Source organism: Perca fluviatilis, chromosome 21, assembly GCF_010015445.1.
Source record: "Perca fluviatilis chromosome 21, GENO_Pfluv_1.0, whole genome shotgun sequence".
Taxonomy (NCBI): Eukaryota; Metazoa; Chordata; class Actinopteri; order Perciformes; family Percidae; genus Perca; species Perca fluviatilis.
Window position 1 is genome coordinate 10278306 of NC_053132.1, and position 21885 is coordinate 10300190.

Genomic DNA, 21885 nt, shown 5'->3' on the forward strand with positions numbered 1-21885 from the left:
CGGGGACATCCTGTTTCTGGAACTACATGTGCATATATTTATGTATACTTGCTGTATTTTGTGAGTCCTAAATCTTATGAAGCCACAAAAAGCTGTCAAAGTTGAACATGATATTCCTGTTTGTCAGGAGTGTGAGATCAACAGAAAGAGGTCAGCTCTACAGAGAGAGGAGAGGAAAGGAGATAATCAAAGACTCAAATAGATTTAATGAGTGAACGAGATACACGGAGTGATGGTGACAGGAAATGTAGTGCAAGTGAAAGTATGGAGAAAATCGAATAATAAGGAACTATATTGTGTATCAGAAGTGCAAAATCAAATTCAAAGGCAGTCCGAAGGGGCAATGATGTTACACTCACACCTGAAATGGCCCTGGTCCTTAAAGGCAGATGCAGTATATAAATAGCCATAGTTCATATATGTAGGGGAATATAGAGTAGCAGCTCAAACACTTGCTACAACAACATGCACACACTGTTACAGTGATTTGTTATAAGACATATGCATTATAGGAAACACTTTCATTCTGTAACAAAGTCATTATAATCAGTTGTAGTGATACTACTACTACCAATACTATTACTTAAATGGTTACGTTTATATTAATACTGCTAGCATCACTGCCACATTTGTGCTGATACTTAATCAGCTAAATGATTAATCAGGTTTTGATTAATAGCTGCTATCTCTTCCACTACAATGAAGTCTACCATTTACCGCTTCTGCTTAGACCATTTTATCTGTGTTTTTTTTTTTCCATATACAACAACTCTTACTCTTACTTCTGCCATAACTCCACAAGTATGACTACTGCGTGCTACTGCCATATAAAATCCATTTGGCAGGCAAGGCATCTTTCTGTTAGTGCATTAAACCTCCACAGAAACAAGAGCTAGATGTCGTCAACATTTGTAAATATATTGCAAATTTACTACCACTGATATTAATTGATTATTGATTGTATCTTTTTCTAGGTTCCATCTGTACTAGATTTTTAACGAGTTTTCGAGACAATAGTTGGTGTTGTTGTTGTGTTGGATTACATACTGTGGTGAAAATAAGTACATTTACTCAAGTGCTGTACTTCTAGTTGTTTACATGAGTATTTCTGTTTTATGCTACTTTATTGTACTTCATAGAGTAACATTTCAGAGGCACACGTTTTGCTCCACCACATTAATTTGGCAGCAATAGTTACAAGTTACTTTGCAGGTTATTTTTTATAACAAACATATACATTTATATAATATGATGCCTTCTCTTAGATTAAACTACCCAACAACAGTATGAAGCAAATTATAACATTTATATGAGAATATAACACTCTGCATACTTTACCTTTTGTGATCAATTTTTCACTTTTAGAGGATTTTTCACTATTTTAAGGATAGTGCCACAAGATCCCTAAATAATTTAGTCAATATTGTCATAATGACAGACACACACACACACACACACACACACACACACACACACACACACACACACAAAACATGTTAAAAATCCCCTAAAACTGAAACAAAAATAAAATATATAAAGACTGGCATACATATGTTTATACGGTATATATATATAAAAAAAACATTTTAATGTTGTATTCAGTGTTAATTAATAGTACTTTTTATATACACTTAATATACTCAAATACAAGGTATCATATATTTCACCACTGATATGCAACATAATGTAGGATATGTGTCTGTGTGTGTTAGCTCAGCTCTGACTAAACTAATAGGGCCTCTTATGTGTGTCAGCGTGTGTGTGTGTGTGTGTGTGTGTGTGTGTGTGTGTGTGTGTGTGTGTGTGTGTGGGGGGTGGGGGGGAACAGGAGGATAGTGTGTGTCCATTTGTCATCACTTCCAGGAATACATTAACAACTGTTCAAAGTGACACAGCAGTGGGTGGGTGTCTATAAATACAGTATATGTCTCCTTTTCATGTGAAGAATGTATTATATATATATAACATGTATTATAAGGCTGACAGGTTTTTGTGTATGGTAAAAGTGTGTCGTGTGTGAGGCTGAATTCAGGAGTGAGGTCAAGTGTGTGAACACGAGGGAGGAGGGAGGAGAGAAAGTGAGAGTGGAGAGTGGAGAGTGTTTTTTCCGAGAGTCTGTCAGAGTCTGGTGGCAGTCGGGAGGGAAAACACCTAAAGCCCGGCTTTTTCAAGGAGCTTCTTGTCGAGGCCAGCTTGAGCCTTTTAGTCAAGTATGAAGCCGACTTAAGAGTGGAGTTGCCTGCACAGAGATGCTGAGAGGATACCCTTAGCCTCAAACGCTGTTTTGTTCCAAACTCCTAAATACACACTGTGTTGTGATGGGGACTGTAAGTGAGCTGTGTGCCTCCAGTTTCCAGGCATTTCTCTGTGCTACGGTGCGTCCAGGGGCACCTGCTGCAGCCACAGGTGAGTGTTGCAAACCTTGTCGTTTTCTGTTATCTTAGAAATGTGTTGTTCAGCTTGTGTGTAAAATGTGTGTGTGCCTTGATAAGTAAACCTTCAGTTGACATCATTATTACATGTCTTTTGTTGGTTTTGTGTAACTCTTGATAGCCTAGAAATAAAAGACAAACATGTAGAGCAAGACTGGCATAAAGTGCCATCAGTGTTCGGTTGCCGTGGTGATTTTCTGTTAGGTTATCAAGACACAGAGCGCTCTGTAGTGTGTGTGTGTGTGTGTGTGTGTGTGTTTGTGGGCTTGTTTTGAGAACATGACGCACAGACATCATCCTCTGGTCCAGGATCCTCCTCTACAGTGGGTGCTCGAGTGACATAATCTCAATCGCTGCCCACTGATCTCCCTCTGTTCAGGTGCTTTCATACTGTATCAATGTGCTCATTTAAAAGTCATTCTTACGCAATGAAAGCAGCATGGTGCTGAAGCAGGTTATTTCCACTCGCTGTACAGCTTTTGTGAGCTTTGTTTCTGGACTTCCCCTTTTATTTTCTTGTCATTTCCTCTGCTTTCTTCTTTTTAATTTTCCTGTCTTCAGGGGCATCAAGCAACTCTGCAACAGTGATGATTTCACAAATAAACCCTTTAACTGGGAGGCAGATGTACTCAATAAGCTATAGCTTTTTTGGACAATTATCTATTACTAACTATTTTTTATTTTCTTTCTTTTATCTTTTTCATTTTTGATAGCTAGTTGTATGGTGGTGATTATAATAATGGTTATAGAATTAATTTAATAACAACAAGTACATTTTCTAATATCATTATTATTATTATTATTATAGTATGCCTAATTGCATTTTAACAACTGTCTTACTTCTGCATGACCTGTATGTCTGTTACATACTATCCCCCATTTTATTTTTTAAATTAATGTTAAATGTTTTTTATTTTTTTTCCTTTATTCATTATTTATTTATTTTCCTTTCCCTCAGCCCCATATATCATAGTCACAAACACGTGTCATATCTAATAGACTTCCCCTGAAACATTCAAAAAGAAAAGAAACACAAAATGATTAATATCTTTTACACTTACTGTTTGTTTTATAAAATGTTGGTTCATTTTCTCACTCATCTCTAGTCATGCAGATAGTTTTGGTTTAACTTTAACCAAATTTTGGGAAGCAGAATCTGTTTGAGAGATTTTTGTCTCCACCCATTCTCTTTCCATAAGCTGACCCTTTAAACTGTTAAATTGCAGCAGTTCTTCCCTGCCCAGTCTCACTTTTATTCTTTTCGGTCTATCCTTTCCTACACCATCCTCCTTTCCTTCATCCTCCTTCCCACAACCTGCACCCATCCGTTGTCACCTCTGTCCTTTATCCACAGTCATGTTCATAGGGGGGGGGTGTTTTTTTGTTTGGTTTTTTTTGTTTTTTTTTTTGAAAAAAAGAAGGAGGGGTGAAAAAAAAAAAAAAAAGAGAAAATAAAAAACATCTCCAAAAAAAAAAAAAAATAATGTGGTGTTGCTCATCCCTACACAAAAAAAAAAAAAAATAAAACAATTTAGCATGCAAACACATTTCTTTTTTTCATTTCTCTTTTTCTCTCTACACACATATGCTAAAGGAAACCGCTTCCACCACAGAATAAAAATAGGTGAAATTTCAGACAAGCTTTGAAAATTCTGAAAAAATAACAAGACAGGCTTCCACTCCACAAGAACTCGGAGTCAAAAGAAGGACAGTAAGTCACTGAGTCAAGTTCAAATGTCTTAATATGTCATAATTATAACTTAAAATGTCATAAGCTTAACTTCAAAAGTCACAGTTTGATTTAGTATTTCATCATTTTGACTTAGTAAGTAAAAATTGTCTTTCAGAATTCCAACCTACCAGTGTCTTTTGATAGATAGATAGATAGATAGATAGATAGAAAGAAATATAGATAGATAGATAGATAGATAGATAGATAGATAGAATAAATAGATAGATAGATAGATAGATAGATAGATAGATAGATAGATAGATAGATAGATAGATAGATAGATAGATAGATAGATAGATAGATATAGTACCCTATATTTATCTAAATATAGGGCACTAGATAGCTAGATAGATGTTTGTTTGTGCTTATCCGCTCTCTGATTGGCTGCTGCCGTTGAAGCCGCGGCTACGTCATCCTGCCCCAACACCGGCTGTCTCTTTCTGCACAGACAGTTGTCATTAACTGCCAGTCTAACGGTAACTTGGAGGGAATACAGACACCTTTCGATCTTTAAAGTTACTTTAAAGTGAAAGATTTAATTTATCTAAGCCAGCGTTGAGCTACAGCACAAACATGGTCTTAAAGTCGGAAGACGGAGTTGGTAAGTTGGCCTGAACCCCACTTTAGTTAATGTGAGCTAGCTAACCTAGGGGCTAACGTAAACCAGGTTAGCTCGCTAACTAGCTAGCTAACGTAACTTTATATAAAACGCAATATAACGCTAACTAAAGTGAGCACGTATGTATTGTCTGAATAGCTGGTAGTTTAATGTGTTTTGGCATTGCGTTTCTTATCAACAGAGCGAAAGCAACAAGTCCTCATCTGACTGATTTGTTAATGCTCTTTGGCAGTCTTTATTAACTGGCACAAGGGATTCATTATTATTAATCTGGAGTGAGGCCAGACCTCATGGGGGTTTGTGCTTATTGTACATCACTTTAGTTCACGTGTCTATAAATGCAATCAATGCCCCCTTATAAATGCAATCAATGCCCCCTTTTATCGGTTGGAAATTAAGGAAATGTCCTCAAAAATTCTTAGGCTTTTTAGTTGACTTGGCTGCATGCACTTCTCTGCTCATTTCCCAACTTGTGACCAAAGTGTTGGACGACGTGGAGAGACGGCAAAAGGTCAGTACAGAGAGGGAGAACTTGCCACAAAAACATAACAATTAACTAAATCAGCTTCCTCGCAACTGCACTAGTGTTTCCTCTAAACGTTTGAGACACTCTTACAGGAGGTGCTTTACAATGAGGTATTTTACAGCTCGGGAAAAAACCTGTCAAAACTAATTTCACCGAATGTGCTTTAAAATAAGATGGCTCATTGTGTCAGTTGAGTAAAAGCTATCAAAATGGACTACTCAATAGTAGCTGCTCTCAAGTAGGAAATATCAGAACTACCAGTAGTGCAGGAAGCTTTTCATAGTTTATTCTTTCCACTTGTGAGTGATACCTTGTTTTTAAGCATTGTTATAATACTGGTAGTCCATTAAGCGTTTTCCCACCTGACATATACTTCACTTTAAAATACTTCACCATCCTGAAAAAGCAGCTGAAGTTGTCATAATTTTCTTCACTTCCTCTCTTTGTCATGTACAAGAATGTTTTTCCTTTTCTGTGTTAAGGCACAGTTTTTCTCTCCTGTTCTTCCCCTGCTGCTTGGATTTGTTTCTGTGTCCTTATTGGACTGTTGAGCCTTAAGGCTGTGTGAATGCGATCAGTCACCAGGGAGTTTACCATAACCACAGGATTATATCACTCTGTTGAGGTTGTTATCCTCTGAGCCAGGGAACATTGCACGTTAAAGTGTACAATTATCGCCTGGTAAACACTGAAATAGACAATTATTGCCTTGTGAACAGTGCTAGACACTAAAAATCTCACTCTCAAAACACAGATAATTGTCTAGTCCTAACTGCTTTGCCTCAGGTCCTGGGTCAGCTGCAATCCTGTGGGTGAAACAATGAAACAAACTGAGGGAGATGTTGGTGCATGTGTGTGTTGTTTTATATCAGCAAACACATGTGATAAGCAGAGAATGATGAATGATTTAATTCTGCCAGAACAGTGAGCTGTTGTTTGGTAATTTGTTGTCATTTTGGTTGTTGCTGATGTCTGCACTGTCGTTATTTCTTTACCAAACATTGATTTGAAGATGGGAAAACTGCACATCCCTTTTTTCCTCTCTGGGACAGGTGTCCACGTGGGGGAGCCTGTGTTTGATGCTTTGCTTACTGAGGGAGGGAGGGAGGAGTCAAGATGGACAGAAGGAGGTGGGGGAGAGAGATGAGAGTTCAAGGGTTTTCCCCTCATAGACACACACTCAGATACACACTTGTCCTCATTTAGCAGCAGGCTTGCTCCCCTCTGTTGGAATGAGTGCCTGAGGATTAAGAAGCAGGGAGGCTGGACTAGAGGACCACAGGATTGGGATTGGAGGGCTCGGGCAGGACTGGATTATTGTTGGAGAAACCAGATTGGACTGCAGAAAACAGGCTGTTTTCTACTGGGATTGGTGACTCAGTTAGACTTGTGGACTCTATGAAAAAACCTGGGGTGAGAATGGAAGCTTGTTTTTAGCTGCACTGGGAGTACTGGGACCACTGAGACTGGTGGTGAAGCCACTCAGCAGCAGACAGACGCTTTCTCTGGTATGAACCTCAGGATTATGACACAAATGTGTAGGTGTTCAAGTGCGTCATAACTTCTGCATTAGAGTTTTTCTGCAGAAACTTATCTGAATGTGTGCGTGCATGTGTGTCATCATGTCTTCCTCAGAAAATCTCATCAGAGCCGGAAACCAAGCCAGAATATACCTGTGGTTTTAGTTTGTCATCGTGTCTTCAGAGGATGTGATGTGTTGTATAATTTACAAACAAGAGGGTGAAAGAAGGATAGAGAATGAACTTTAGGCCTGCATATGTTGGTTGTCCGTAGCAGCTGATCATCAGCAGCATTGCTAAGACAAGGTGTCCCATTACTTGTCAACACAAACAGACACGCGTGACCTTCAGACTATGCAGAGCAGCTGGTTGTTATTTACGTCAGAATGTGTGAGTTTATTTGCTTGAGAGGAGGAGGATATGACCGTTTCATAAGCCGTCATGAATCCACTTGCTACTTGCTTATTTCCTCTCAATGAAAAGCCAGAGAGAGGAAGTGAGGATGAATGTCAGTTTCACTGCCTCTCTGCTCACAATAGTGCGTTACTCTTGTCCTCAGGTTTATAATAAGAGCTGCTCCAGCCTACTTAAACCTTTCTCTGTGGGCGAGGGCTATGTATATGTGATGAGCGAATGCGTCACTGTCTGTATGTTTGCAGTATGTAAACAATCATTACAGCTTGTTGAGCTTTACTTAATTTGCCTTAAACATAGTCAGAGGTGTGTGCATCTCCTCAGATGCAGTTCAACAGATTCACAATATGAATTATAACGTTATCATATGTAGAGTTGAAACAATTAGTCAATTAATGTACTAGTTGATAGACAATATTCATCCGCACCAATTTAGGGAATTGGATAAAAGTTTAGGTTACGCTTTAAAGTGCTCATATTATGCTCATTTTCAAGTTCATAATTGTATTTGCAGGTTGTACCAGAATAGGTTTATGTCGTTTAATTTTCAACAAACACTATATTTTTGTTGTACTGCACATTGCTGCAGCTCCTCTTTTCACCCTGTGTGTTTAGCTCTCTGTTTTAGCTACAGAGTGAGGCATCTCACTTCTGTTCCATCTTTGTTGGGAGTCGCACATGTGCAGTAGCTAGGTAAGCACTGCTAGCTAGTCAGTTGCAGAGTATGAGGGCGTGCCACGCTAGCAGCTAGGCGAGCATTATAACGTGTGTTACAAAGTGACGCACGTTCGTCACAGAAGTAAAGGCTGGACTACAATAGAGCTGTTTGGAGCAGTTTGTGAACAGTGTTTTCTCTGGAAGATGGTAAGTCCCTTTGGGGTGGATTTTGGGCTTTTTCACTTTGTAAACCTATAACATGCACAAAAAAGATATATAACACAATAAAGGAAAGGGGAAAAGCCAAAAAGCATAATATAAGCACTTAAAGCCAAAATCAGCAGCTTCTCAAATGTCAATATTTTTTTTTTTTTTTAAATTTTGTTTTTTTTTTTTGAATAAAACAAACATTTTGTCAACTTAGGCTGGGGGAGGTTATGATTCTTCATTATTTTCTGATATTTTTTAGACCAATTAATTAATTAATCAAGAATCAACAAAACAAGGTAAGATATAGAATAAGCACAGATATAGAGAAACACAAAAAAAATTGAACTAAAAATTATGAAATGTATTACAGTAATCGTCAAGGTTAATTGATTGTGGAAATAGTTTTTAGTCGCAGCCCTCTATATCAGATCATTGTATATTATCTGAATGTATAGGTAGATTGTAGCCCCTGTATACTCCATCTGCTGAGGAAGACTGTAAGATGTGGTCGAAAGCTAGTAAGTTGACCTTGAGCTAGGATTTTCTTTTTGTCCAAGGTGAACTTTCAAGTCTTATAGCCAAAATGATATACAGTAATGCTGTAATTCAGTGCCTCACAAGTCCATATGATTAAACATACTTTTGTTTTAGAAGGTGTAAAAAAATGTACGTTTGAAATTGCTTAGACATTGAAGATATTTGACCAATAAAAAGCACATTTTGATTGACATTGATTTTAGAGTTAATATATTGTTGACATGACTAAAATCATGGTAAAATGTAATCCATATTGATGGAACATGAACAGTTCTTCCTCTCTTTTTTTATTTGTTGCTCCAGAGGTTGACACTGAGTAACCTCAGTGTGACTCAGGGTTTGGGTTAGAAAACAGAAAACTAGAAAAACAGCAGCAGCACAGCTCGACATGTCCTCTGAGACTTCTTGTTGCTCTGCACTAATTATGCCTTTTCTTCACCCTTTGTCGCTGGTTAGAGCCTTTTAGAAAGTAGCCATAGCGGAAGGTTTATTATGAGGCACCCAGTGGAGAGAAACCCCAGTTATAGTTGACAGTGCAGAGGTGTGACATTGGAAAATCTGAAATATGCAGATCAGCACAGTACTTTTACCTGCTGCATTCCCTCTCATTACTGGAATTTCTTTTTTTTCTCACTCAAGTTTTCTTAAGAAAAACCACAGGTCGGTGACTGACAGATCCACATTTCCCTCTTCACCTTATCGTTCCTCTGCAGAAACCCATGTGTGTCTGAACTGCTCTATCAGAGTACACCCTTGGCTATGTACAGTTTAGGGTGTGTGTGTGTGTGTGTTAAATAAAAGGCAGCATGGACATTTGAGTTTAACAGATACAGTAAGATATCAAGTCTAATTTAAAACTATTATTTAATTGACATTGGATTTGTTTGTTTCTTTTCAATGTAGTAACATCTACATTTTATATTATTTTGCAATCTACAGTAAAAAGTACATATTTACAAAAAGTAACACCATTTTACCAGATTTTATTTTCTGTAACTCTAGCTGTTTTCTCTCTTCTCTCTGTCTTGATTTAAAACCACAGTACACCCACATACCAGATCTTTTGTTCAACAGTTCTTCTTTTAGAGAACCTCTTTTGTCATCTTCATTCAAGCAAAAATCCACTAGACACACAACTTCTTTTAATTGTGGTATGTGTGCTAAATAGCCTAAATCCATCTTAATCTGTTATTCATTAGATGGAGCAGACTATTATGACGTTATATGAATTCTGTATTGTTTAGTCCTCCTACTTTTAGTCTGATAAAATCGGACTAAAACTAGGAGTTAATCTGTACCAACTTTATAGATTCACTTCTTCTCTGCAGAGTTCAGTCTCTCAGCCTCCTCCACCTCCAGGCTTTCTATCATTAACCTAACGTTGCTAACAGAGAAACATTATTTCCACCAAAAATGTACCTGTGAAAATATGTTTCATTTGTACAGTTATTAACGATTGGGTTATGGGTCAAAAGGTGTGTGTGTGTGTGTGTGATATGTAAAAATATATTTGGTCTTTGTATTTGAGTGCTACGTGTACTTGTCTCCTCAGTGCCTGATGACCTCAGTCCAGAGGAGAGACAGGAGCTGGAAAGCATCCGCCGCAGAAAACAAGTGCTACTGCAGGACATACAAGTAATAACACACACTCTACTCCCTTACACCTTTTTATTTCTTTAAAACATTTGTTTAACCTTCTTCTGGAGTTCAACTTCTTGGGCCTTTCTGTGAAAAACATGTGTTTTTAGTGTTTCTCTGTGGAGCTGCAGAGGAAGGAAATAAGAAAAAGGAGGAAAATAACACAAAGAGGGAGTTTGGTACTAAAAATGCTCATTTTGGAAGATAGCCACTTGATTTGTCTGCCAACTTCAGTAAAACATTTGAATACATTTTTGCACAGAACGAAAACTGGATTTAGGGAGGGATCTTTTAATGGTCAGTATGAACAGGAAGAATGATTACAGCAAGCAAAAACGGTTTTAATGACAGGCTTGAAAAGTTTAAAGTCACTTGAAAGAGTAAGTCTATCCTTTTAAACCATTTGAAATATTTCAGAGAATTGTAGGGATGACAAAATCCCACAGTGCATTGTTTGCTTTCCATTTTTATCTCTTTGTCTGAACATCACATTGTTTTGGGAGTTCTTTCTTCTCCCTGTGTCCTTGGGTAGATCTGTACCTCTGTGTCTAGACCAGTGTGCCTAGGGAGGTCTGTGTGTGTTTGGAGGGTGGGGGTATAGGCGTATGACCACCAGAGCATTACTGTATGCATTCAAGACAGATGATCCTCTTTGTGTGGGCTGCATGTGTACGAGGGGGGTGGACATAGTATATATGTATGTGTGTCCTCACGCTCTCTCTGCCTGGAGGGACAGTTTGACCCCCTGCCTCAGTCCCCCTTCAACCTTAAATAAATGAGGGGGATTGTTGTGTCAGCTCTTTATCTGGGTACATTTGTTTTGGAAGATTGTGGGTAATAGCTTGCCTTATTATCATGACCAAAATTGTAGATAAATAAATGTTAAATAAAATAACCAATATTTTTGGGTTTTGGACTGTTGGTAGATCAATTTTATGACATCAACATGAGTTTTAGAAACTTGTGATGAGCATTTTCTTTTACTATTGTTTTTTTTTTTTTTTTTACATTTTAAAGACAAAACATCTAAAAGATGAATCGAGGAAATAATTGACAGGTTTGTTATATGTCAATTATTTTCGGATTAATTGTCCATAAATTGCTTATTTTGCTCGACTAACTGCAAAGTTCAAGATATTCAATTCTAGCCTCGTGAGACCGTCCTGATCTTGCGAGCTCCAGTTTTCTACTCTGGCATCTTGAGATAGAGAAAATTTGGAGCCGTTCAACATGGCAGCTTCCACGGATGAGATGAGCGTAGCTATCGCGCAAGTTTTATCCGAATTAGAAAGTATTCCTTCATTGGAGTTTGATCTGATTGGTTGATTTGGCCAACAGTTCCCAGATGGATATGCTGAGCAAATGCGAAGCAATCCATCTGACGGAGTCAGGTTAATTCAATTATACAGTGACATATAACAAAGAAAACATTTGGGAACCTGGAAGCAGAAACTATATTGCTATTTTTGCTACATGAATTATAGATTTTGAATGTGGTTAACTAAGATTCTGTCAATCATCTAATCAATTGACCAATTTATCACTGAGGAGCAAACACCATTTTTGCAGCAAAAGAAAAAAGTGAGTCCAGACAGGGCTGTCGCACAAAGCAATGAGAAAGTATGTGATGAAAGCCCTACACCCTTTTAACACAGTAGAATCTCAGTGGTTTAGGTTTGATACTGAGTGAAATAACAATAGTGCATATATTTTTTAACTAACGTAGGTGTTATCATTACCCATTAAACAAACTACTCAAAAAGATTCTACAAGGATTCAGAACAGGATTAAGATTAGCTAAAATGCTATTGAACCCCGTCACTAGTCCCTCGTCCTCAGTCAGCAAAAACACACACACACACAAAGATAAAGACAAACACAGCCTCTGGAGTGACGCTGTGCAACTAGATTGATGGAGTTTATTACAGATGTCGACTCTCGTCTGGCGCTTCTCTCCTCTAAGCCCCGCCCTGTGTTGCCCTGGTGGGCTCATGGGTAATGAGCCATGAAGTATTCCAGTAATGGAGACAGAGGACGCTCTCCGTTTAATAGGGGGTGTAACCATGGAGGAACCATGTAGGAATCCAGACAAGTGAAGTTATTTACCTTGTTAACCTGGTTTTCACACATATTACATATTACACACACTCACTTATTGTAGCTCTAATCTGGGACACCGGCCTCGTCTACTTCTCTTTCTCTTCTATTATTATCTAATCTTAGTTCATTATCTTTTCTGCTTGGCTCAGTGTTCCTCCATCTGTTTCTCTCCTCTCTTCTTTCCTCCCATAACCTCTGAGCTCTCCGGGTTAGCTCCGGGTAGCTCCGCTAAGCCAGCCAAAGTCTTTGATCCGGCATATTCCTGTCTCCACACCACTGTGGCACTCAAACAGCCCAGGGGGGGCGTCATGGGGGGAAGGCACGTTGATAAATCTGGGTCAGCACAGTGGAGAGGAGGAGCGGGGACAGCGAAACGGGAAGGGTGGTCGGCTCTGACCACAGAACAGGTGCTGCAGCTCCCAGAGGGGATTTTGTGCAGAGGGTGGCTGTTCCACAAAACTCCTGTCATGAGGAAGAATGAGTTGGCCTGAGAGACTGAATCGTGTCTGCACTTTTAGGTTGTTTTTTTTCTGGGTCATCTGTTCTCTAAGAAGTGCTTGTCTGGATGTGTTGGTCAGTGAGATGTAGCGGGAACCGACAACCATGTGTAATGGATTGGGCTGCCGGTGAGATCAAAGCATCTCCAGAAGTGTACGTGAAAGGGTCAGACATCACACACGTCACATGTATACTGTGTATGTCTGTAGTTGTTTCCTGCTTTCTGTTTCATCACTCTCCTCCTCTCTGTCTGTCTGCTTTCAGAGGCTGAAGGATGAGATAGCAGAGGTGACCAGCGAGATTGACAACCTGGGCATAACTGAAGAGAGGTAAAGTATCTCTCAACCATTGCTGTGCTTGTGTGTAGGCAGCCGTGGTCCACTCAACCTTTGTTTTAGTGGAAGTGTGTTCATGTGGAAAGACAGAAAAGCTGCCTGACGCACAGAACACAGCCCACTGCCTTGTGGGAATTAGGGCTGCAACTAATTACATTATCGGTTCGTCTGTTGAATATTTTGTCCAATGATCGTTTAGTCTGTAAAAATGGCTTTTGCGTTTTCCCAGAGCCAAAGGTGAGGTCCTCATATTGTTTTTTGTCTGACCAACAGTTCACACCCCAAATATATTCAGTGATAAATATTCTAAACACAAGTTCCACTTACTTGGCTATTCTGGGAGCTTTCAACCGTATTTGAAAGCTTCACCTTCTTCAGCTGAAGATGGCTGTGGGATATGAATCTCCACACTCAGTTATGTTTATTGAAATTGCTGTTAATTAATGTAATTAATTTGCAGAGCCATGTATTAAATGTCTGTTCTGTTTATTTATCTGTTTTTAGGAAAAGTATGCAGAGGAATAAACAGATGGCCATGGGCCGAAAGAAGTTCAACATGGACCCCAAGAAGGTGAGAACCAACCAGGCTCTTCCCTCCTTAAAGGTCCCATGACATGGTGCTCTTTGGATGCTTTTATATAGACCTTAGTGGTCCCCTAATACTGTATCTGAAGACTCTTTCCCTAAATTCAGCCTTGGTGCAGAATTACAGCCACTAGAGCCAGTCCCACAATGAGCTTTCCTCAGACTGTGCCATTTCTGTGTCTGTATCTATTGAGGAGGAGAGAGGGGGGGGCAAGGTGGAGGGTGGGGCCTTGACCAACTGCCACTTTTCTCATTTGAAAGCCATGATGTCTCTCTCTCTCTCATGGGTTGGCCAAATTCTCTGGGCGGGCAAAGCAGAGAAAGAGGAGGTAACCTTGCTCCTTATGACCTCATAAGGAGAAGATTCCAGAACGGCTCATCTGAGCTTTCATTTTCTCAAAGGCAGAGCAGGATACCCAGGGCTCGGTTTACACCTATCACCATTTCAAGCCAATTGGGGACCATAGGCAGGCTGGGGGAACTCATATTAATGTTAAAAAACCTCCTAAAGTAAATTTTTCATGCCATGGGACCTTTTAATGTAACCGATAAGTGTAGGGCTGCAACTAAACAATATTTTCATTGTCAATAATTCTATTGTTTATGTCTTGATTCATTGATTTATCGATTATTGTTTTTGTCATACCAACAGCCCAAAACCCAAAGATATTTAGTTTGCAATGATAGACAGAAAAAATAAGCAAATCCTCACAAAGGAGAATCTGCAAAAACTGTCTGAAAATGATTGACTGTGGTTGCGGCTTTAGATCAATATTAAGACAGTGGGGAAACTGACCCGCTGTCTTGGACTTTTTTCAAAATAATAACAAGTGATACATATAATCACTAGGTGTTCGTACCTCATTGGACAAGATTGATATTGAAGAAGTTCATATTCAGTGTACTTGTATTTTGTGTAAAAGATGTTCAGACTGAGTCATGTGTTCTGATTTTCTCCCTCAGGGGATTCGCTTCTTGATTGACAGCTCCCTGCTGAAAAACACCAGCCATGACATCGCCCAGTTTCTCTACAAGGGTGAGGGGCTTAATAAAACCGCAATCGGCGACTACCTGGGGGAGAGGTAAGCGAAACTGAAGATGTCCCTTCTAACTAAGACATTTTGATTTGTCATAGAAGAAAAAAAAACGGCATCACTAATAACATTAAAGATGGCTTCGTTCTATTCAAATGTCCCAGTAATCATGACAGTGAAACAGCATGCACAATACCAGGACCCTGAAACTAAATCAGCTTAATGGAATTCAGCCATCATTAATTTTATTATATACACCTTTGCTTCTCCTACTGAGACATGTTCAAAAGGTCAGACCCACAGAACCCTTTTTCCAGAGCTGTTCATGTTTGTATGTGTCCAACATTATTGAGAACAAATCAGGCCTTACCAATATATTATTATTATACTACATATGTGCACTTATGGTGCATTAGAAGTTCTAAAAGATCATCCATTAATCTGTTTTTATCCGTGTTGTTACATCTCATCCAACTCTACTACCTGTCAACTCGGGGAGCTAAACAGAGCTGCATTCTGATCCGTGTGTGTGTGTGTGTGTGTGTGTGTGTGTGTGTGTGTGTGTGTGTGTGTGTGTGTGTGTGTGTGTGTGTGTGTGTGTGTGTGTGTGTGTGTGTGTGTGTGTGTGTGTGTGTGTGTGTGTGTGTGTGTGTGTGTGTGTGTGTGTGTGTGTGTGTGTGTGTGTTGCAGAGATGACTTCAACATTGAGGTTCTGCACGCTTTCCTGGAGTTACACGAGTTCACAGACTTGAACCTGGTTCAGGCTCTCAGGCAGTTCCTGTGGAGCTTCAGGCTGCCGGGTGAGGCTCAGAAGATTGACCGCATGATGGAGGCGTTCGCCCTGCGATACTGTCGCTGTAACCCCGGAGTGTTTCAGAGCACAGGTACGTCTGTCTGTCTGTCTGTCTGTTCAGAGGGTAGAAATAAAAAAAAGACCATAGGAAAAAAACAAGTTTAAGGCGCTGACACACTAACCTGATAATCGGCCGTCGGACAGTCTGGCGAGTCTCGAGTCTGTTCGGTGTGTTCCGTGCCGTTGTCCGTCTGAGGGGCTGTCGGCGTTCACTTTGGCCAACCTGACATGTTCAGTCGGAGGCAGGGCAGTCGGGACTCACCCGGAAATGGCGAGCGGAATGAGGTGACTAGAGGCTCTCAAAATCTGACGAAAATCTTTTAAACTGACCTTTGTTGAGCTGAAATGAAGACAGATTCAGCAACTGCACGGCCTATTTCTCCTTAAAGTGTTTTCAGAAACACGTTTCAGTGAACTATTTTAGTACAATATAAGATCATATTGCCGCCATGACAGTCTGCCTTTGAATTTCCGGAGAAAACAAACCCATGTGATGCGTTTGTCCAATCATCTGCCGGTTTTCATTTTGTGGGCAACAATACAAATTAGTGCTGCCTGCTGCTATGGAGACGTATTACGTCTCGTCTCTTCGGTGTGTTCTGAGGCACTTTTTGGACCAACTCAGGGAGACTGATCAGGCCGACTGGCTTTTCTGCCGTCTGGTTGGTGTGTAACCGCCTTTACAGTCACAGTTTTTTGTACCTTTTTCTTTTTTGAGTAAGATACAAAAAGTAAAAATACAGAATTTAATTCAGGGGTCAGCAGTAAAACAATTATTCTTCCCAAAAAGTCCTTTTCATAGTTTGTATTCTGGCCACATACTGTATGAAGGGCTCTGAAAATGTTCAGACTCAATCACAAATACACATCACAGACAATTGTATCTCCTCCATGTTGAAATCATTTTTAATGCATGCACATTTTTGTCTTGGCATACACTAGGTGGTGTAAGTGACACCAGCTAGTGTATGCTAGTAAGAGGAACTATCCTCATCAGCTACATAATAGTACTGAGAAACATGACATTTTAAACTCTGTTCTTATTTTAGTGGTTGAGTCCTGAAAAAGTACAAAGTTTGGCTAGCTGGCTCAACCGCAACCAAGAAAATGATAGCTCAATGCTTTTTTTCACAGATACCTGTTATGTGTTGTCGTTTGCTGTGATCATGTTGAACACCAGCCTACACAACCCTAATGTGAAGGACAAACCCTCCGTTCAGAGATTCACAGCGATGAACAGAGGCATCAATGATGGAGGAGACCTGCCAGAGGAGCTACTCAGGGTGAGAGACGTACATTTTCCTAAAAACCTTCCTGTTTCTGACATAAAAAAGCAACAGAAACGTTCAAATATTTACTTAAGTAAAACTACTAAAAGTAAAAATCTGTAAGCATCATTAATATTGCAGCTGCTGAAAGTGGGGCTCATTTTAATTACTTTATGTACTGCCGAGGATATTAATCCATTAAAATATGTAATAATTTATTAGTTTATCATATTTTGTATCAATAATGCAACACTGCAAAGTAACTAGCAAATGAAGCTGTAAAATAAATGTAGTGGAGTGAAATGTAATTTGCCATTGCAACGTAGTGGAGTAGATGTAGAAAGTAACATAAAATGGGAATACTCAAGTAAAGTACCTCCAAACTGTACTTAAGTATAGTACTTGAGTAAATGTACTTAGTTGCATCCCATCACTGCCTGTAGAACCTGTACGACAGCATCAAGAATGAACCCTTTAAGATCCCGGAGGATGATGGAAACGACCTCACACACACCTTCTTTAACCCCGACCGAGAAGGATGGCTGCTGAAACTCGGTATGTGCATCCATCTGGTGAAATAGTTTACCTAATTTAACTTGTTCAGTCTTGATCCTGATCCTGTTGTTAGTCACTGTGAGCTGGAATGCCCTCTAGTGGACTGGGTGTGTAACAGCACCTTTTGACATGAGGAGGACAAACTTATAGTATTGTATTTTTGTCATATTCTTTTGTTGACATTCCTCTTGTTTGTTTGTGTTTCATGGGTTTTTGACTCCAGGAGGTATGTACCCTTAAACTCCACAGCTTTATTGCACTGCTTTGCTTCTGAGCTGCCTCCCTCCCCCTCCCTGCCTTTCTACTCCCACTGGCTGTGTGCATTCACCCTCTCATCACAGTTTGATTTAGATTAAAGAAAGATCATTCATGCTATGTGCTGTTAAGCCCGGATGTAAAAGGTAGTTTCTAACTGCTGGTCACTGATCCAAGTTTTAACCTCCGCTTTCGCCTTTGCAGTAGGCTCGATATTTGACCTGCGGATTTGTGCAGTCAGTGTGCTTCAGAGTGTCGCTGTCATCCTATAAAGTCCAGCTTTCTGCTCCAAAAACTCAAGTTTTGTGTCCTTTATTGAAAACGTAGCTCACCTGTAATCTCTCCTCAGGTGGACGAGTTAAGACCTGGAAGAGACGCTGGTTCATTCTTACAGATAACTGCCTCTACTACTTTGAATACACAACTGTAAGTAATTACTGTTTGGCTATATAAGAGAAGAGATATCCGATAAATGCTGTATGTAGGCTGAAGTAAGTACTTAGACTTGTGTCTCTCTCTGCTTTTTACAAGGATAAAGAACCCAGAGGAATTATTCCACTGGAAAATCTGAGTGTCAGAGAAGTCGATGACTCCAAGAAACCGGTAAACTCTTTCTTCACTCTTTGCCACATTTGATCATATAACTGACCATTTCTGCCTTTTAAGACCTCATTGCCATTGAGTTCTAACTAGTTACATCAGCGACACACTTTAACTTACATTTACTAAATATTGATTGTAAGATGGCACTAAATAGTTTTAGTTTGTGGTAACTCCTTGGAACACTGTATCAATGCAACATAATTCAAATAGATCTCATAAAAAAAGTCATAGTATAGTATAGCGGGGGAAAAAAGTTGTATAAAAGTTATAGTATGTCATAAAAAAGACAGTAAGTATGTCGAAAAAAGTCATAGTATGTATATTACGAATAGTATGGTATGTTTTTATACTCAACAGAGGGGAACTCTGTAATGAAAGTCATAGTATGGTATGTCGGTGAAAAAGTTGGAAAACGTCATACTATAGTATGTCGGGGAACAAAAGTCATAAGAAGTCATAGTATGTCAAAAAAGTAATAAAAAATGTGTAGTATATTATGTCATAAAAAGTAATTAGAAGTCCTAGTATAGTATGTCGGGAAAACTAGTCATAAAAAAGTCATAGTATAGTCATCTTGTTTTTATGTGCTCTCTCACAGAACTGCTTCGAGCTCTTCATCTCCGACCACAAAGATCAGGTGATCAAAGCATGCAAGACGGAGGCAGACGGACGCGTCGTCGAGGGAAACCACACTTTTTACAGAATCTCTGCCCCGACCGCAGAGGAGAAGGATGAATGGATCAACAGCATCAAGTGAGCCACATTTAAACTGTCTCTGCTCTGCAGATGGTCAGTATGAAGTCTCGTATCTAACCCTCCTTCATCTTCCACCTGCAGAGCTGCCATCAGCAAAGACCCGTTCTACGAGATGCTGGCTGCTCGGAAGAAGAAGGTCTCCTCTCTGAAGGGGCTGTAGAGCTGCTGAGGATCAAACGTTGAAAGTTTAGACTTAATGCCGCTGACTGGATGTGGACCTGATCCTCCTGCTGCTGCAGTGACACGTGGACCTTACAGAGAGGATTCAGCTTTAAAAGAAGCTGTTGTCACCTTTTTGAACTGGCGCACCTTCAGTATCGACACCTCGTTCTCTACAGCTTTTGTTTAAAGTTTAATTTCCCATATAGAGATAAAATCAGTCGAAAACCTTTTTTTTTATTTTTTTTATTTATCCTCCTTTTGAACACTCTACTTCTGCAGTACTGTATCGATGCTGTGCTCTCTGGTTGGAAGTACCGCTCCACCTACAATCTGCTGTAATGTCTGATTTCCCTCAGAGCCACCTCATACATACTCTCTGTTTGGTCTCAACAGGAGATGTTTTCAGTCAGAATGGAACTTACTGATACATGAATTAATTGAGTTCGCATTTAAACACAAGGTGAGAAAAAGACACCTGCTGATGTTTGATAAAAGCCTTTCTTCACATTGTGAAAGACACTTTCATCTTCATTTTGATCAGTTGAGGTGTTTTTCAGACATGGATTAAACCCACATTAAAACCGTTGATGAAGATATCGGATGGAAAACCAATTTAGTCATCTCGTCTGTGACGCTGGCCTTTGTTTAGTCAGATTTGCCATAAAAAGCGCCTTTCTAAGCCAGTTTTCTTACTGCTGTTGGTATTTTGTCAAAGAACTGTTAATAAAAATGAAGGTCATGCATAAATAGCTAATTATTTATTTATCCAGATTTGTTGTAATTTATTGTTCGGAGTTTTGTGTCATTAAAGGCTTGCAAACCGACATTCAACTTTGTTTTTCACGTTTGACTTTTGTCATGAAATTTAAGTGTAGCAGCATTTCAAACCCAGAATTACTGTAATTGTTTTGTCAAAAGTATTGTGATTGCTTTGTTAATTTAGACAATTCAATAAGTACGTTTGACACAAGTTTCCCTTTTCACTCAGACCTTGCTGTGTTAAAATCAATTGTGATCAAACAAAATTTTGACTTATAATCAGGTGTGAATCTGACCGTAGAGCTTCAACAGCTCAAGCATTCAACATTGTGTTGATGAAACCATCAGTGAACTCATTTAGGACAAACACCAGATATCACACCATCAATCTTGCCCCACAGTTATTTCCTGCTTTTTATACCTACATCTAATCATTTCACATGTAGCAATCACGCTGTTGGCAGAGGCAGAGCGGGGAGATTCCCAGAAACGACTTGTGTGATTTTTAACAAACAAAACAGTGCGTGCTAAGCTGACTTATCGCAACCCATCAAATATTTCAGTGTAAAAACACAAACAAGATCAGAGTAGCATCTCACAAAAGACTAAAACGTATTACTTTAGTCAGCTTCTTGCTTTGAATGATGGCTTCCTTAGTCATAAATGTATAAAGTTGAAAAGATTAAGTTTTGAAGTTGCAAGGGGCTTTTTTTGTTTTTTATAATTAAAAAGGAATAGCAAAACCAGATTTGAAAAACATATTTACCTTTTATAATTGCATGTTAGTATCAAGGTCTTTTTCACTGTTACTCACCTACTTTTAATATCTCTGTATAAAACACTTATGGATGATGTAAAAATAACTTTAGTTCCCCTGAAATGAGAAATATTCTTTTTAAAGCGCCCATATTATGCTCATTTTCAGGTTCATAACTGTCTTTTAAGGTTGTACCAGAATAGGTTTACATGGTTTAATTTTCAAAAAACACCATATTTTTGTTGTACTGCACAGCTCTCTCTCACTGCTGCAGATCCTCTTTTCACCTGGTTTCTGTTTTAGCTACAGAGTGAGACCTCTTTTCTTCTTCTTCTGTACTATCTTTGATTGCACTCGCACATGCACAGTAGCTCAGATGTAGATCATGTCAGCTAGCTAACTCTAGAGACCGTAAAAGAAAGGCTGTTTCTCCAACTTCGGTCAGTTACAAGGCAGGATTAGCTGGGAGACTTCTAAATGAGGGCGCACATGTAAGTAGTTCTTTTGTAGATTATGGTGAACTTGTGTGTGTTGTAACAGTGCTTTGCTATTGATAACGAGGTAGCATGCTAGCGTTAGCATTAGCATGCTAACGCTTCGAGCTAACGGTTGTGGTTAGCCAGCTCGTTTCGGATTGTGACGTCACAGTCCGAGCCGATTTTGAACAGCTCACTAGGAGACTGAAGGCAGGACACATTCAGAAACCATATCTCACTCAAAACTGCATGGATGGATTTTTTTGTTTTGTTTGTATGTTTGTATGTGTGGAAGCACCAGAGATACAAAATAACACCCCAAATCCCAGAAAGTGTATTTTTCATAATATGGGGCACTTTAAACCTAACCTAATCAATTAAGTATTTCCTTAAACCTGCAATAACTGCAACAACGTATTGGCCACTTAGGGGCAGCAAAGACACACTGCAAACACTGACATAATATCACCTTGTGATTTACACATCCAGCGGTGACTAAGTCTCTTCGTTTTGGTCTCTAGAAGCTCCAAAAGGGAAACATCTGGCTCTTTAGCTGCTTAATGCTCCACTATGTTCATCAGCTGTTTGCTAACTGTGACTGGGT

The 21885-nt window shown here is 39.3% G+C and overlaps 1 protein-coding gene across 6 annotated transcripts; it reads left to right on the top strand.

Moving 5' to 3' along the window:
• The first annotated feature begins 2318 nt into the window (after positions 1-2318).
• LOC120551220 (cytohesin-1-like) lies at positions 2319-20120 on the top strand. Of its 6 annotated transcripts, none has more exons than XM_039788472.1 (12): positions 2319-2406; positions 10200-10282; positions 13148-13212; positions 13723-13789; positions 14767-14885; positions 15528-15721; positions 16825-16973; positions 17402-17513; positions 18118-18194; positions 18300-18371; positions 18970-19124; positions 19209-20120. In XM_039788472.1, the coding sequence occupies exons 1-12, from the start codon at positions 2319-2321 to the stop codon at positions 19285-19287; spliced, it is 1260 nt and encodes a 419-aa protein (XP_039644406.1). In that variant the 3' UTR covers positions 19288-20120. The 6 variants fall into 6 exon arrangements, with proteins under 6 accessions (XP_039644406.1, XP_039644409.1, XP_039644407.1 ...); XM_039788475.1 differs by lacking the exon at positions 2319-2406 and adding an exon at positions 4738-4765; XM_039788473.1 differs by lacking the exon at positions 2319-2406 and adding an exon at positions 5188-5294 and having other exon boundaries at positions 17402-17514; positions 18116-18194.
• Positions 20121-21885: the final 1765 nt, after the last annotated feature.